General features: G+C 50.4%; 1 protein-coding gene across 1 annotated transcript; it reads left to right on the top strand.

The window, feature by feature from the left end:
* The first annotated feature begins 438 nt into the window (after nucleotides 1-438).
* Nucleotides 439-14747, top strand: CRLF3 (cytokine receptor like factor 3). Its single transcript, XM_066332412.1, has 8 exons — nucleotides 439-568; nucleotides 3290-3497; nucleotides 5150-5237; nucleotides 5637-5814; nucleotides 7555-7777; nucleotides 8996-9128; nucleotides 10906-11018; nucleotides 11917-14747. The coding sequence occupies exons 1-8, from the start codon at nucleotides 440-442 to the stop codon at nucleotides 12168-12170; spliced, it is 1326 nt and encodes a 441-aa protein (XP_066188509.1). The 5' UTR covers nucleotide 439; the 3' UTR covers nucleotides 12171-14747.
* The last annotated feature ends 1245 nt before the right edge of the window (nucleotides 14748-15992 follow it).

Here is a 15992-nt window from a genome sequence, read left to right on the forward strand (position 1 = left end):
CCTCCGCGCGGAAACCGGGGGGCGGGGCTTCGCGCCGCTCCCACGTGACCCCCGGCCGCCGCCCAATGGCCGCGCGCCGTCCCGGTCACGTGAGGCGGGCGGCCGTCGCCCCGCCCCTTCCCCGCCGAGGCCGCTCCCCCTCGCGCTCCCCTTCCCGCCTTCTCCGCTGTCAGGCGGGCTTCCGCGCCGCCGCCGTGACGTCACGCGGCCGGCGCGTCCCCGGCCCGCCGCTGACGTCACGCTTCGCTGACGTCACCATCCGCCGGTCCGCGCCCCGGGGCCGCCTCCCGCTCCTGCCGCTTCCCGCCGTTTCCCGCCCCGCCCCGCGGCCCTTCCGGGGGCGAGGCCCGCCCGCCCGCCCGCCCCGCCCCGCCCCGCCCCGCCCCGCCCCGCCCCGCCCCGCCCCGCCCCGCCCCGCCCCGCCGCCCGCTCGCTGCCCATGGCGGCCGCCGCCGAGGCCGAGGCGCGCCTCCTCCTGCAGGAGGCTCGGGAGAGCATCGAGGCGGCGCGGAGTTACCGGCGGGAGCTGCAGCAGCGGCTGCGGGGGCTGCAGCAGGCGCGGGAGCAGGTGAGGCGGCGGGCCGGGCCGGGAGCGGGCTCTCCGGGGCTGCCCCGGGAGGAGCGGGCCGAGCCGCCCGCAGCCGGCCCCCGCACCGGGGACCCCGCTGCGGCGGGCCCCGGCCGCTCCTCTCCGGGCCCGCTGTCGGCCCCTGGGTCCTGTCCGCCGGGACAGCCGGGCTGGGCTCGGGGCCGGCGGGGCGGCAGCCCCGGGAGCGGGGGGTGAGAGCCCCGGGACCGGCCTGTGGGCTCGGGGTGCCGCCGGTGGGCGGGGAAAAGAGATGAGAGCTGAACTCTGTTACTTGTCTGAGCCTCGTTTCCTGGGACCACAGAGAGTTTAGCCAGGCAGGAATAAGTGTCTTCGAGAACTACGTTTTCCAGAGTAGCCGAGATGCTAAGTGTGTTATCCCCATGTTCATCAGTCTGTGTTATCCCGTGTTCACATTAGTCTGTGTTATCCCATGTTCACATCAGTCTGTGTTATCCCATGTTCACCTCACTCTGTGTTATCCCGTGTTCACATCACTCTGTGTTATCCCGTGTTCATCAGTCTGTGTTATCCCATGTTCACGTCACTCTGTGTTATCCCGTGTTCACGTCACTCTGTGTTATCCCGTGTTCACGTCACTCTGTGTTATCCCATGTTCACGTCACTCTGTGTTATCCCGTGTTCACGTCAGTCTGTGTTATCCCATGTTGGTCAGTCTGTGTTATCCCATGTTCACATCAGTCCCTCCCTGAGCAGCTCTGGTTGGTTTGGGTGCTGTGCCGTGCCGTGCCCGTGTCACTGTGCCGTGCCCGTGTCACTGTGCCGTGCCTGTGTCACTGTGCCGTGCCTGATCAGTGCCGTGCCGTGCCCGTGTCCCGCAGCCGTGCTCAGGCAGCTCTGCAGCCCTCCAGGCTGTCTGTCTGTCTGTCCGTCTGTCTGTGTGTCTGTCTGTCTGTGTGTCTGTCTGTCCGTGGCCGTGCGCTGGAGCCGGGGCAGAGCCCCTTGGGACCCTCCCGGGATCTGCGTGGGGAGATGACAGCCGTGGGCAGGGTGGTGCCTCTGCGGGCAGCCTCTCAGCACACCGGGCTGGCAGGCTGCAGGGATTATTGCAGCCTGCTGTCTTCTGTTCACCTCTGCCACAGATAAGTAAAAACCCCAGCAAAGCCAAACGCGGTGAGCAGTTTCTGTGCTGAGCTGTTAGTTTTCCTGAAGCAGATCCCGTGGGTGCAGAAACCTCTGTCAATCTGCTGGGGGAGTGTCCTGCTCCCAGTGCATGTGGGTGACCACCAGACATTTAATTAGTCAGCATTGGAACCACAGACTGCTTAAGAAAATGTCTTTCATCCAAACCTTGTCATCTCGATGTGTTGCTTGACAGTTCCAGAGAGGCAACCCATGTGCCTTTGTTGGCTCACCTTTCCTTTTCCTCCTGGGGACAGTTTCTTTGCTGTGTGCACGTTTCACTTTTCTCTCTTTCCATCCTCAGGGCCACTTGCTGTTTCGAGCACATCCAGAGAGTTCCCTGTGTTCCCAAAGTGCTCAGTGTGCTGGGCTGGCCTTTGTACAGTGGCAGCTTTGTTATTTGAGGACTGATGTGATAGGACTGGATCACTTACGTTGCATCCCTTTCCTTTGGACCAATGGGACATGATTTTCCACAAACTTCACACAGCTCTGTGTGTTCAGGGACTTGCATTTCCTCTTTTGCATGAGGAGCAGTGTCTAATTCTGGGGCTGAGCTGCCGAGTTTTTATCTGCCTGTAATGGGGAGAGCTTGGAGAAGTGAGTGTTCTGCCTTCCTTTGCTCCTCCACCCCTTCACGAGGCTAAATACTTCCTTTTTTTCCCCTCAAGCATTCAAATTACAAGAAAAGGGAAACAGAGCCGTGTTGCAGCTGCAGAGCTTCATGAATATTTGTTGAAAAGGAAATTTATTTTACCTTACCAGAGGACTTCCTGTGTTGGTTGTCTGTACTTCTAAAGATCTAGAAATTCCGTGTAAGGCCCTGAGCCTTTTGCAGCATTTCCTTGTGTGCAATGGAAAAGACTTAGAAAAGTTCTTCACAGGGAGATGTTTACTTCTGATCTTTGCATCTTTAGCTCAGGGATGTTCAAGTGTGTTTTCTTCCCTAAAAGCCAGGTTCAGCAAGTTTGCAGACATTTTAATGAGCACTTGTAGAACCTTCTGTGGTCAGGTTCTTCCGGAGTCAAAGCAGATCTGCTGTTCACCCTGTCCTGTCACCCAGGGTGGCTGTTTGAACAAAACTGAAAAGAAAGTAGTTTTATGAGGGTTTAAAAAAATGCAGTGAAGTGATAGGGCTTGGAAAAGTGCTCCTAGATAGTCTTCTAAAAGTGTGATAGGTTTTTGTTTGCAAGGAGGATTACCTGAGTGTGGGTTTTGAGTAGGATTACAGCAGTGGGGTTTTTTTTGAGGGGCAGGAGGGAGGAAATCAACAGAGCATTTAGATTTTTCTGATGAGAAAAATTCCTTGATTGAAGCACCCCTAGTCCACGTTGTATTTTCCTTAGTTAATATGCTCTTCCCCTCGTCCAGGCTGGTTTCTTTCACTAAAAATTCACTAAAAATGACTTCACTAATTTGTTAACTGCCAGTGGTCGTTTTTTAGAGCACACTCCACTCACAACTTTTCTCCAGCAATCGCAGGTGAGATGCTTCAGAAAGACCAAAGCTGTGCGTGGCCTTTGCCTTTATCCTGAATCCTTTCCCATTCCCTGAGCCCAGGTCAAGGACAGCGCCGCGCTGACCCGCGATGTGCTGGAGCAGCACTTCAGGGACCTGAAGGGGACCCTGCAGAAGCTGCTGGACGAGCGCCTGCTGTCCCTGCTGCAGGAGGTGGATGCCATCGAGCAGGAGAGCATCCAGCCCCTGGACGAGTGCCAGAAGCTGATTGAGCAGGGCGTGAGCACGGCGGATGATCTGCTCCGGGAAGGTGAGGCAGCCCCTGGTGCTCTGTGCAGAGTCTGGAACATCTCTTTGGCTCGTTTGGGGCTTACCTCAGGTGTTAACCACTGGGGAGGTGTAAGTGAAGTCGTTATTATCTCCTGCAGATCTGTATTTCAGCATTTCAGCCCAGTCCCAGGCTGTGCATATCTCAGTGCAGCCTCTCCTGAAGGGCAGGAAGTACCTGTTTGAGAATCATTTCACTGCAGAGACACTCTCTGCCTCTCCTCTAGACAGCAGAGTATGTCAGGTGGCTTTGGAATAAAATACATTGTGGGTGCCACTCTGGCAAAAGGCCTGTTTTGGTGAGGTAAATGATGTCTGTTTTGCTGAAATAAACACACTGTCCTGCTGAGGGTGGTTTGCTCTTGATGAGGAATAAAATGGCCACTGTATGGGGACAATTCCTCTAAAAAGCCAGAAGATGAGGCAGACAGAAATGGACATGTGGGATGTTACTGTAAGGGCCAGACTCTCCCCTGCTGATGCTAAATCCCTCGGCAGAAAGGAATGTCACTGCTGCCTGTTTTCCCCAGGCTGGAGAACCCACTGGGAGCGTGTCTGAGCCGTGAGTGTGTTGGCAGTTTCCTTGCATTGTTCTCGTGTCTCCACTTTAACTTTCAGCATGAGCTCAGCCCTGGGAGTTAAAGCACACTGAGCTGTGTCCCAGGGCTGGGAACATTCCCAATTCCTCCTCAGCCAGGAGCTCTGTGCTGGCTTGGAGCTCAGTGCCTCCTGCCCACAGGAGCAGTGACAGGGTTTAAAGATCAATTTGCTGGGTTTTTTCCTACACCACAACTCTGGGACAGCTGGTATTCACCTTATTTTTATTTTCAGTCTCAGGTTACTGAATCGGGGTGGTGGCAAAAGGTTTTTGTGTGTGAAACTCCGTGGGGTGTCATGAGAAGCTGACTCTCTGGGCGCTCTGAGCAGGAGGAGCACGCTGCAGCTGAGTCAGAAAGGAGTTAAGGCTCTGTGGTCATTAAATCTGCTGCTGCCAATTATGACGTGTGCTTTCCTTCAGAGAACTGTAACGTGTGTAATCCTCCACTTGGAAAAGGACTGAGCTTGCTGAAGCTGTAAATTACCCTAAAGTCAGCAGACAGGAGACTGGAGCATGTGTCTCTGTAAGATGAAGTGTGGGATGCTACTTTATGTGGAAAGCTTAGGAAAATATTTGTGTTTATCCCCACACTCCAATGCGTGGATTGTTTCTTTCATTGTGACAATAGTAGTATTTTGATTGTAGCAAACAGGACAATGAAAGTGTCTCTTGCTTTTAAGTGCCTGCTCTTTTATTTTCTGATTGTGAAAGGTGCTTTGCTCTTTTCTTCATTTAAAGCAGGTGGAGAAAGGGATTAATAATCTTGATTTTTAGCATCTGACCCCAGTTCTACTCCTGTCTGAGACCTGATTATTACATCTGTTATGGGTGTGTCTACAGGTTTGAGAGCTTCAGAAATTCCTAGATAGGCTTTATATTGTTACCTGTAATTGTATTTTCTAGCTAAGACTAGCAAAAGTGCTGAGAGTGCCTCGCATTTAATTGGCTGTTCATGTCAGAACTGGTTATTCTTTGAAGCAAAGAATGCCTTCTGTGGACATTGTCTCATTAGGAATATTTTTACTGTTTGGTTGCAGGAGAGAGCGCAGTGGACGGAGATGTGGGACAACAGAATGAGAAACTTTGCAACTTCACAAAAAAGGCTTTGCATATTCAGCTGGACAGGTAAGACACCAACAACCTGAGGTGACCTTTTCTCCTTTGAAACAAAAGCTTTCTGCTGCATGCCCCCAGAGATTGATGTGAGGAGCTGCTGTCCTGTTGGTTTCACAGACTTCCACTGGGGTGGCACTCAGAGAGGGCAGGGGTTTCACCCTCCATGTGTTCTGTGGAGATGGAGGCTGTTTGTTTGTGGAGGATGTATTTCAGAGCATTTGCTGACAAACAGACTGCCTGGTTAGGGCTGACACACAATGTTTGCTGAGTCTTCTAAGCGTGGAGTGCACGTGCCAATTTCTGCAGCTGTTCTCTCCTTGCAAATCTCTGCACAGATTTGAGTGTGTGGGTGAAATGTGAATTTGTAGAAGCTGACCCCTCTCGTTAAAGCAAACTTTCCTTTCTCAGCTTACCAGAAGTGCCCTCCCTGGTGGATGTGCCTTGTTTATCTGCCCAGCTGGATGACTGCCTCCTTACCATACTGAAAAATCAGATATTCAGGCATGGAACTGTGGCCTCCCGCCCACCTGTACAGCTGGAGGAGTTTGTGGAAAAGCCTGGGGGTATTTTAGTCCGGTGGTGTAAGGTAGGTAAAATATCCTGGGGGAAAAGCCTTTACGCTTGAGTTTTTTTCTGAAAGAACCCAAAGAATCCACTGTCTGTCTGAATTCTCTGCTGCCTTCCAAGGACTGGTCCACTCCAGTGTGGAGTTTAAAACCTGAAAATAGGTTTTTATGGTCGTGGTGTTATTTAAAGACAGGATAGTCTGTCATTGTAGGACATGAAAGATGGGAGACTCCAAGTATTTCAGAAGGCAAAGAGCATAGAAAAAAGCTTTATTGTCTAATTCTTACTACCTTTTATAAGGTGTTCTGATACAGACCTAACATGATTGATGGATAGGAACTCTCTGATCCCATGGGTTAAACCAGGGAAACAGCAGAACACCTGGAGAAGGATTTTTTAGAGAAAGGAGAGTTGTTTGCCAAGGTTGTTTTGAGAAGAAGCTTCCTTGAGGAATTTTTCCTTGGGCAAAGTTAGCAGCTGCCAGCAGGCTGGAATCCCTCAGCCCCAGAAATATCAGGTCTGCAGCTGTCCAGGGACAGGGTGAGGCTGGTGCTGGTTTGTGTCTGCCTGCAGTGACTCTGGCTTCAGCAGCCCCAGGATGAGGCTGGACCTGCTCTCTTGTGCTTTTACTCCTCAACACGTGTGTGTTCCTGGGCAGATGCAGTGGGTAGAGAAAGAAAACATTCTATCAGCTGACCCAGTCGCCTTTCTCTCCAACACACAGAAACTATTTTTGAGTAAAGCGCTGCTGTGGCGTGGTTTAGCTGTTGTTGGACAGCCCTGTGCTCCTTGGCAGCATCACACAAGGCTTTGTTGTTCAGCAGCAGCCGGTCGCTGTTGGCCACCCTTGTCAGGATGTGTGAGGTCACTAAACCTCACTGCTCTCAGGTGGGGTCTGGTCTTTGTGCTGCACGGGAGTTCCCTGTTGTGGTTGTGCCTGGGGGATAATGGAGGGGTTTCTGGGGGTGTCAATATCTTCTGACTCAGCAGTGTCAGAGATCTGGAAATCCTTCCCTGGAACAGGTTAGGAAGGACAACACTCATTTTCCCTCGCTGTTAAAAACTGGCGCAGAATTTCTTCTGCAAAGCTGTTTTCAGCTTTTGGCTGAAGGATGTTTTTATATCTTTGCTAGAATGAACAGCCTTCTGTTAAATGTTTCTTCTTCTGTAGATATTTTCTAGCTGTAATCAAATAATCCCGATACATCTTGGTGTGGGTTCAGACAGCGATGTTACTTTGTACAAGGCCCATCCTGCGCTGTGAAATAAATACCTTGTGAGTGTCACCTGCAGCGCCGTGCTGCCCTGCAGAGGGGACAGGAGGGGCAGAGGCCTCCTGGTGACCAGGTGATGTCCCTGCAGAGGGGCAGGAGGGGCAGAGGTGACCAGGTGATGTTCCTGCAGAGGGACAGGAGGAGCAGAGGTGACCAGGTGATGTTCCTGCAGAGGGGCAGGAGGAGCAGGGGGCTTGTGGTGACCAGGTGATGTCCCTGCAGAGGGCTCCTGGTGACCAGGTGATGTCCCTGCAGAGGGGACAGGAGGAGCAGAGGTGGCCAGGTGATGTCCTTGCAGAGGGGACAGGAGGAGCAGAGGGCTCCTGGTGACCAGGTATGTCCCTGCAGAGGGCTCCTGGTGACCAGGTGTGTCCCTGCAGAGGGACAGGAGGGGCAGAGGCGACCAGGTGTGTCCCTGCAGAGGGCTCCCGGTGACCAGGTGTGTCCCTGCAGAGGGCTCCCGGTGACCAGGTGTGTCCCTGCAGGTGGAGGAGGAGTTCCCAGCCCAGGACTACCGGCTGCAGTGCCGCCGTGGCGCCGCGGGCCCCTTCGAGGACGTGTACGTGGGCTCGGACACGGAGTTCATGGTGCTGCACATGGACCCCCACGTGGAGTACCAGTTCCGCGTGTGCGCCCGCGGCGACGGCCGCCGCGAGTGGAGCCCCTGGAGCGTCCCCCAGAGCGGCCACACCACGCTGGTGCCCCACGGTACGGCCAGCGCTGGCCCGGGCTGCGGCCGGGTGGTGGGGGTCAGCATTGCTGAGGGGGGGTCACTGTCACTGCTGGGGGGTCACCATTGCTGCTGGGGGGTCACCATTGCTGATGGGGGGTCAGCATTGCTGATGGGGGGCTATAGCCTGTGTGATGGGAGGGTCACCATCACTGCTGGGGGGTCACTATCACTGCTGGGGGGTCAGCATTGCTGATGGGGGGTCAGCATCACTGCTGGGGGGTCACTATCACTGCTGGGGGGTCACCATCACTGCTGGGGGGTCAGCATTGCTGATGGGGGGTCACCATCACTAATGGGGGGCTATAGCCTGTGTGATGGGAGGGTCACCCTCACTGCTGGGGGGTCACTATCACTGCTGGGGGGCTGCAGCCGGGTGGTGGGGGTCAGCATTGCTGATGGGGGGCTGCAGCCTGTGGGATGGTCACCCTCACTGCTGGGGGGTCATCATCACTGCTGGGGGGTCACCATCACTAATGGGGGGCTGCAGTTTGTCTGATGGGATGGTCATCTTCACTCCTGAGGGGCTGCAGCCTGTGTGATGGGACGGTCGCCCTCACTGCTGGGGGGCTATAACCTGTGTGATGGTCATCCTCACTGTTGGGGGGTCACCCTCACTGCTGGGGGGCTGCAGGCTGTGTGATGGGGATGTCCCTGGCTGTGGGGCCGTGTGACATGCGATGAGCTGTCCCTCCATGTGCAGTTCATTCTTGGCTTCCTTGCCTGAGGGACACTCAGTGAACCTTTCCCACGTGGCTCACTGCCTCCCTAGCCTTGGAAAGCACTTGAGCCAGAAGAAAAGCATTATTTTTTCTTCTCCCTCACCACAGCATAAGCGTTTTTTATGACCTACAGCTCATCTTGGAGAGAGGAAAACTTAAATTTTCTCTTCACTTACAAATTTCTAAGGGCAGTGGGTAATGAAGGCTTTCCTTTTCTTACAATAAGACTTGGCAGGGATTGCAGCCAAGAGTGAACTCCTGGTGAACTCTGAGCTGGAAAATACTTTTTGTAATTGCAGTTTATTTGAAAAACAAATCTCTCCATAAGAGAAAGGCAACAACAGCCCCTGTTCTTAACATAGCTTAAGCTGCATGAGGTGGACCGAGTAGACATTGGCAGTGGCTTGACTTTGCACAGACAGAAGCGAGTCGAGGTTCACCGTTTTCTTGCTCTTTTGTTTGTTTTCTTTGCAGAGTGGACAGCTGGCCTGGAGGGTTACAGCCTGAGCAGCAGAAGGAACATCGCGCTTCGCAACGACTCCCAGTCCTGTGGTGTGCTCTACTCCAAAGCCCCCACGTACTTCTGTGGGCAGACACTGACCTTCAGGCAAGTCTTTCTGGGTGGCTGGTGCAGCCCCTGGAGCTGTCACATCTGAGCTGTGTGTAAATGTTTGAGTGTTAAATCAGCTCAGCTCCAAACACGGGAGTGTGACATCTGACCTCCCTTGAGTTCTGCTTCCTGCCTTTGTGGGAAAACACCTGATGTTTTTGTAGGACCTGCACTCGTGTAAAAACAGAGAGAAGTGAACTCCTGAGGGATGGTAAAATATAGCTCCTGCTGAGCAGATCTGTGGAATGTTGAACTTCCTGATGTTTTGTAGCAGCTGTTACTGGCCGAAGTCAGTGGAGCTTTTTGCCTCTAGTTCCTTTTGACCTCGGGTCAGGGGGTGCTTTCCTTCCCAGACCCTTCACTGGCTCTGGAGACTTTGGACATGAAAACACTGGTGTGCTGTTGGGGTGGGAGTCTGGCAGCAATGCCTTTAACATGTCAGATAATTAGTGCTGATCAAACTGCTGCTTGCAATTGGCATTCGAGGATCCAGAGTGGAGGAGGGATCTTCAGGCTTTCCATTTGACACAGAACAGGATTAAAAACCTTGGCAGCTTTGCTGCCTGTCATCCCGTCCCTGAGATGATGCTGTTTAACAGGGGGTAAGGAGTGTCCCTGTGGATGTGTCAGTTCTGATTGCAGACCTGAGACTGAAGCTTTGTTTCATGTCCTCCCTGGTTAAATAAAGCTACTTGCTGTACAGCAGGCAGCCCCCAAAGGCAATTGGAAAGGGCTGTCCCTGATACTTTTATGACTTACTCCGTGGTGTTTCATTTATCCCTTCCTGATAATGGATTGTGATAACTTTAGATGGTTGTAGTGTGAGGATGTATTCAGTTGTCTGAGATGGATAAAAAGATCTAAAGCTTTCGTTTGAAATCTCTTGCTAGGTTTAACTTCTCTTGGCTCAGCCATGCCTGTGAAATTAAAGGCAGAACCTTGGGGTTTCCCTTGGTTCTCTCTCAGTCCAGTCCTTTTTATTGTTTTTTATTGGTAGCATATGAAAATGTTTTGCTTCACATTTTGGTTGTGGAGTTCTGTCCAAGAGGAGATTGTTTCAGGCTGGCAGAGCTCCAACAAGCACGTGTCCACAAGAACTATCGTGACACAAATCTTGATTGAGGTTTTGATTGAGGACAGCCTCAAAAATTGGTTTTGTTCCTCTTCCAAGGTCCAAGAGTAGCTTCTTGTTTGGAATTGTGAGAGATTTTCCTGAGGGATGAAGTACTTGGTGCTTGACTTTGTGCAGCTGTTGGAACACAAGTTGTGATTATTCACCAGCAGCTCTGTGTTCAGGACCCAGGCACAGCTTGTCAGTGAAGCTGTGATAAACACAACGCTTTGTATCTGCATTTTAAGGATAAACTGTGGCAGTTGTCCTGAGATGAAGCATTTGGGCTGTAGGAAAACATCCCTGTTTTAGGTCAAGTCTCCTGTTCCCTTGCAGCCTGCAGGGAGCTGCCCTTAGGGAAGGGAACATTTCTCCACAGTGACCTGCTCCTCATCTCCCTGGAGCTTTGTTTGCACAGTCCTTGTGGCCAGGCTGGTGATCTGGGCAAAGATTTGCTTCATATTTTGCTCAGATTAACAGAGCATTGCTCAGTGGAGCTCTTGGGAGAGCCGGTGGCAATTTTGGTCATTCAGCAGGGACCTTCCAGAAGGTCTGGATGAATTTGTTGAGAGCCCTGGAGCACAGGTCAGGGGCCTGGGGCGAGTGTGTGGATTTGGTGGTGTGTTCTGATGGAAAGCTCCATGTTTTGACTCTGTGTGCCAGGATTGAGACCGTGGGGCAGGCGGACCGCCGCGACAGCCTGGGACTGTGCGTGGAGCAGCGCAGCGACGGCGACTCCCTGCAGAGGGACAGGGCTGTGTGCATCAGCACCAACGGTGAGTCTGGGCCACACAGCCTCCTCTGGGACAGTCCTGCACGGCTGGGACACGGGATTCTGCCAGCCTGGATAGTCTGGAACACGGGGGTTTATTGCAGGGTAAAAGGGTTCTGCCTTCAGCCACCAGCTTCAGGTGAAGGGGTCCCAAAGAGAGAGGGAGAGAGAACAGGAGCTGAGAGAGAGCAAAGGGCAGGGGGAAGAGAGCAAGAGCAGGGGGAAGAAGAAGGGTAAGAGGTAAGAGAGTTAAGAGAGCGAGGTTTTTGTTACAATCCATTATATCTCCTTTTGTGATGAATATTCTAATTTTCAGTGACCAACCAACACAAGACACAAAATCCTATAGAATCTACGTACAGCCTGTAAGAGCTACTGTATCACCATACTGTGTTATATTTTAAACTCTAAAAACTACTCTTTAGACTTGTTTTGCTACATTGAAAGGTATTGTTCAATCCAAAGGGATTCTCCTATAGCTAGACCATTGTTTTCAGGTCATATAGTAACTAAGACTCAGTATCCTACAACTCAAAGTCAGCTTTCATTTCTATTTCGATTATAGGTTTCATGTTTTCAGAATCTTTGCTAAGCAATCATATTTCTAAGGTTTCCCTGATTCCTCTTCCCCAACACCTTCCCAAAACCCACAGCCCCAGGCTCCTTCCATCCCTGCACACACATGAGCAGCTTTCAGGGATGTGCTGCTGGTGCAGTTAAAAATCTTTGGTGAGATCACAGATCTCCTCTTGCTGCTCGCAGTTATTGCAGCCCTTTCCATGTGGCCAGAGAAATGCAGCAGGGTTACTTCCCTACTTGCCTGCAAAAATAGAGAGGTGTGGTCTTGCATGTTAGTACGTACAGAGAATGAGGAACATTGTTAGATCTGCTGACTGTTTCAGGGGCAGTGTTTGTAAATGGAAAAGAGATGACAAACCAGTTGCCTGCTGTAACTTCTGGCTCCACTGTGACATTTGACATGGAAGTTGTGCAGCTGGGACCCTGCAGCAGCGAGGGAGGAAACGTCAAGCTTCGAGTAACCATCAGCTCCAACAACAGAGAAGTGGTCTTCGACTGGGTCCTTGATCAGTGCTGTGGCTCTTTGTATTTTGGATGTTCATTCTCATACCCAGGCTGGAAGGTTTTGGTCTTTTAGCAGTGAGTAAAGGGATTTTTTGTTCTTGCTGTAAAGTGTAATGTTAAAAGCTGAGTTTCCAGCTGTTTGACAACAATCTGGTAACAAACCCCTGCCTTTATAGTACTTGAACTCCACTATATTGTACTTCGTACTGGATTCATTTAAACAAGAGTTGTGAAACATTGGATTTGTTACTCTGAAAAAAGCTAGAAACAAGCATTTATGTAGGCAGATTAATTTAAGCAGTCCATCAGCCCTTTCCCTTTCTTCCTCTAGACTTGATTTTTGTCAGTATTTCATTGTACTCGTCTCAGGGTACGAGTTGTGTAGAATTGACTTTGCTTAAAGCTGCTGCTCTGTGAAATAAGTGTTTTAGGGGTGGTAATGGACCAAAGTTGTATTTGTACCACTCAGAGCACAGTGTTCAGAGCAGTGAGGTCCTGTGTGCTGCCTGAGGAGTCTGAGGGCAGCAGTGCCCACACGGTACTGTCCATCCCTCTGCAGGGATCTCTGAGCCAGCCTCTGTCTCACTCAAGTGCCTTATTTCCATTCCTGTTGAACTGTTTTCTGGAGGAGCTGCATGGTGATGCTTGCATTGGCCATGCAGGGCTGCCTCAGGCAGAGCCAGAGCAGGATGTGACCCTGAGCCTCTCTGGATGTGTCCCCTGGTCACAATTCACACCCAGAATGTGCCACATCGAGTCTCAGTGCTCAGCCTGTGCAGTGGCAGCTGCGATTCCTCAGAGCCCTTCTAACACAGAGGCAACTTTCTCTCACTGTCTGACAACAGCAGTGCTGGTGTTGTGCCGTGCAGGGTTCCTGGGATCCCAAATTCTGCCTGGGGACAGCGGGCAGCCACTGCAGCTGTCTGGCCTGAGCACTGCAGAGACTGCAGCTGCTCCTGGAGCTCCACCTGGAGCTTTGGGTGGGCTTCCTGCAGACCCCACCTGCACAGATTTAACCTGGGGCACTCAGAATTGAAGAAATGGTGGTAATGAAGCTGTCTCCTCCCTAGAGTAGGATTGGATAAATAATAGTGTGAATTAAGTTACTTGGAATTCAGAAGTTACATATAAGTTACACATTTTTCCTCTAAGGAGCAACTCGGATAAGCTCAGTCTCAAAGAGAGCCTATTCCTGGTCAAAAGATTGCAGTGCTACTGGATTTAAAGAGTATTTAAAAGTTACACTCACTGAGGGGCTTCTTACCTCAAGTTCAATTAAAATTAAATATATTTTATCATGTTAGAATAGCACTATTTTTATAAAGCCTAGACAATCATACTGCCTTTCCTTCAGTGGCAACATGCTGCATTAGCCCTCTATGCAACCATAATAAGCTTAAAGCATAAAAGCTTATTTTACAATTAGTTAACATTGCTATTACTCACACAGTCAATACAAAAAGATCAGCCATCCTGCCCGAATTTTTCCCCAAGCAGCTGTAGCAGGGCTACAGAAATTTCAGACAAGGGGAATGGCTGTTGGTATTTATACCACTTATAAGAGCAAAAAATGTGTGTGGATTTCAACGAGTGCAAAGAGCAGAGTTGTGAAGTGAGGAAGAGTGAACTGCTGCAGGTCAAATCTTCCACCATCAGCAGCAAAGGGCCCGCAGTGCTCTTAGTTCAGTGTAAGGAAAAAGAATACTGGCTTCTCCTGTGCTTTCAGTGTTACTTCAGTTCTCTGTGAAGCGTTTTCAGTGCTTTTGCAGAAAGGTTCAGTAGATGAAAGTGTCAGTCCTGCTCAGCTGGCACTCCAGAGAGCAGTGACTTGGATCTTGCTGCATTGTTCTAGTGCTGGCACTTCCACTTACACACTCCAGCTCTCAGGTACGAGCTGTAACTCAGTCCTTTTACCATGTGGAAACGAAAATTGTGAATATCCACACTGCTGAGGTACCAACAGGTACCTTTTGATCTGCTTCTGGAGGGGCTGCTCAGACTGTAGATTCTGCAGGATATTTACTTACATGTTAGAAAATAAAGCTTAAACCTTGAATTCAGGTACTTGCAGAGGTGGCAATGCCCTGTCAGGTCGTTCAGAATAGACACAGAAGCAGCTGGAGGTGACTGTGAAGGGCCATGAGAGGCCCCTGCTGAGGGCAAGAGAAGCTTTTCTGCCTTCAGGCTCTCGCCGTGTGTTGAACAAGGGCAGTTTGCCAACGGTTCTTTTGTTGTTATTGTGGTGGTTTTGGTTTTCTGTTTGAACTTGGCACAAGCCTCGCTGTCCAAACTGCAAATGAGGTACTTTGAGCCACCTCGTGGAGCTGCACCTTGTGAACAGGGGAGGAGAGGAGTCTCAGGGCAGGAGACCCGAGCACTGGAGGAACAAAGGAGGCGAAGAAGCGGAAGAGGCTTCAACGAAAAGGTGTAAATTCTGTTCTTCCGCGGCAGAGTTCAGCTGGATGCAAAACTTGACACTTCCTGTACAATTTGCACCTCTAGCTCTTGGAGCCCTAAGCAAGAGTGTTAATGGCTTATGAAACCCAATCCTGAACGTTGTTTTCCTAAGCTAGTACATTCACTTACCTCAACTAAGACTTATGTGTCAAGAGAAATTTGAATTTTTTTAAATAAAAGTTTTATCCCTCAACTGTGTATGGTCTAGAGAATTATTTATTGGGGCATAAAGCTGAGCAGCACAGCATTGTAACAACATAAAATGTTTTCTAGAGCATTGCAGCCATCTTTAAGAGCTCCTCTCCATTTATTTTTTTCCCATTTAATCTTGTCCCTCAGAAGTCCCAAACAATTTATTTTCAGGTTGCCCACCTGTGCACTTACCTTTATTTCCAAATTTTAACTGACAGCTCTTAGAATTTTTTCCCCCTTCTTTTAATAAAATTTGTCACAGCATCTGTGAGCTACTTCCCTCAATATTCCAACACAGCCAATTTGCCTCCTCTCCATTTTACTGTTCCCATCTCTCACTGGTGCATTCTGTGGTGCAGCTCCTGCACATCTGCAGTTTCTGGCCAGCAGCAGAGGTTTTTAATCACCTTCAAATGAAGTCCCTGTTGGACTAACACACAGCTTTACTTCATTCCCTTGGTTCTGCTTTACCTGGAGCCTGCTGCAGTTCTTTGGTCTCTTTTAAAGGAAAAAAGAGCTTGTGAAACCAGTTAGTGAAGTTGCTGACTTGGCAGCTTCCTCTCATAAATACTCCATTCACATGAGCTTTCTCCATGATGCCAAGTGTTTCTCCTCCAGAGCTGCAGCTTCACCCTCAGATTGAACAGCCTAAAACCTGCAGGTCAGAGTCAGGGAAGGACTTACCTACTCCAAAGCCTTTATACTCTTGGATGTGAAACCACAGATTTGTAACAGGGAACAGCTCCACCTGCTCGTGATGGCACCAGACTTCTGTGAATTAAGAAATATTTCACTTGGAACAACACTGTCAAAATCGCCCTCACAAAATGCCTCCTGTATTCTCAAAGGTAAAAATCCAATTTCTGGTTTGGGAGTCTTGTCGATTAGATAAATAATCAGAACAATTCAAATCATGGGCAACTGCTTCATTCCAGGCAGTGAATCTTTACCCCACCCCTCAAAATTCAAGGGCTACATTCCAGACACACTCCAAGCAATTTACACTGAAGACTAACAAGTCATTTACCACTTATGAATATAGTATTTAATGCACTGAATTAAATACTCAAATCAGGTTCCAGGTTGGGGTTTACAAACCTGTTGTTATCACCAAGTCCAAAACACCATTAAAGCTGCCAGGAGCACACTGAAGGGCAGATGAGGACGGGACAAGGTTGGAGACAGGAACAAGTGGCAGTCTGCAGAGCCCAGCTGCCACAACCTGCAGTTCAGGACCTGAACTCTG

The sequence above is a fragment of the Sylvia atricapilla genome, chromosome 18, assembly GCF_009819655.1.
Source record: "Sylvia atricapilla isolate bSylAtr1 chromosome 18, bSylAtr1.pri, whole genome shotgun sequence".
Classification (NCBI taxonomy): domain Eukaryota; kingdom Metazoa; phylum Chordata; class Aves; order Passeriformes; family Sylviidae; genus Sylvia; species Sylvia atricapilla.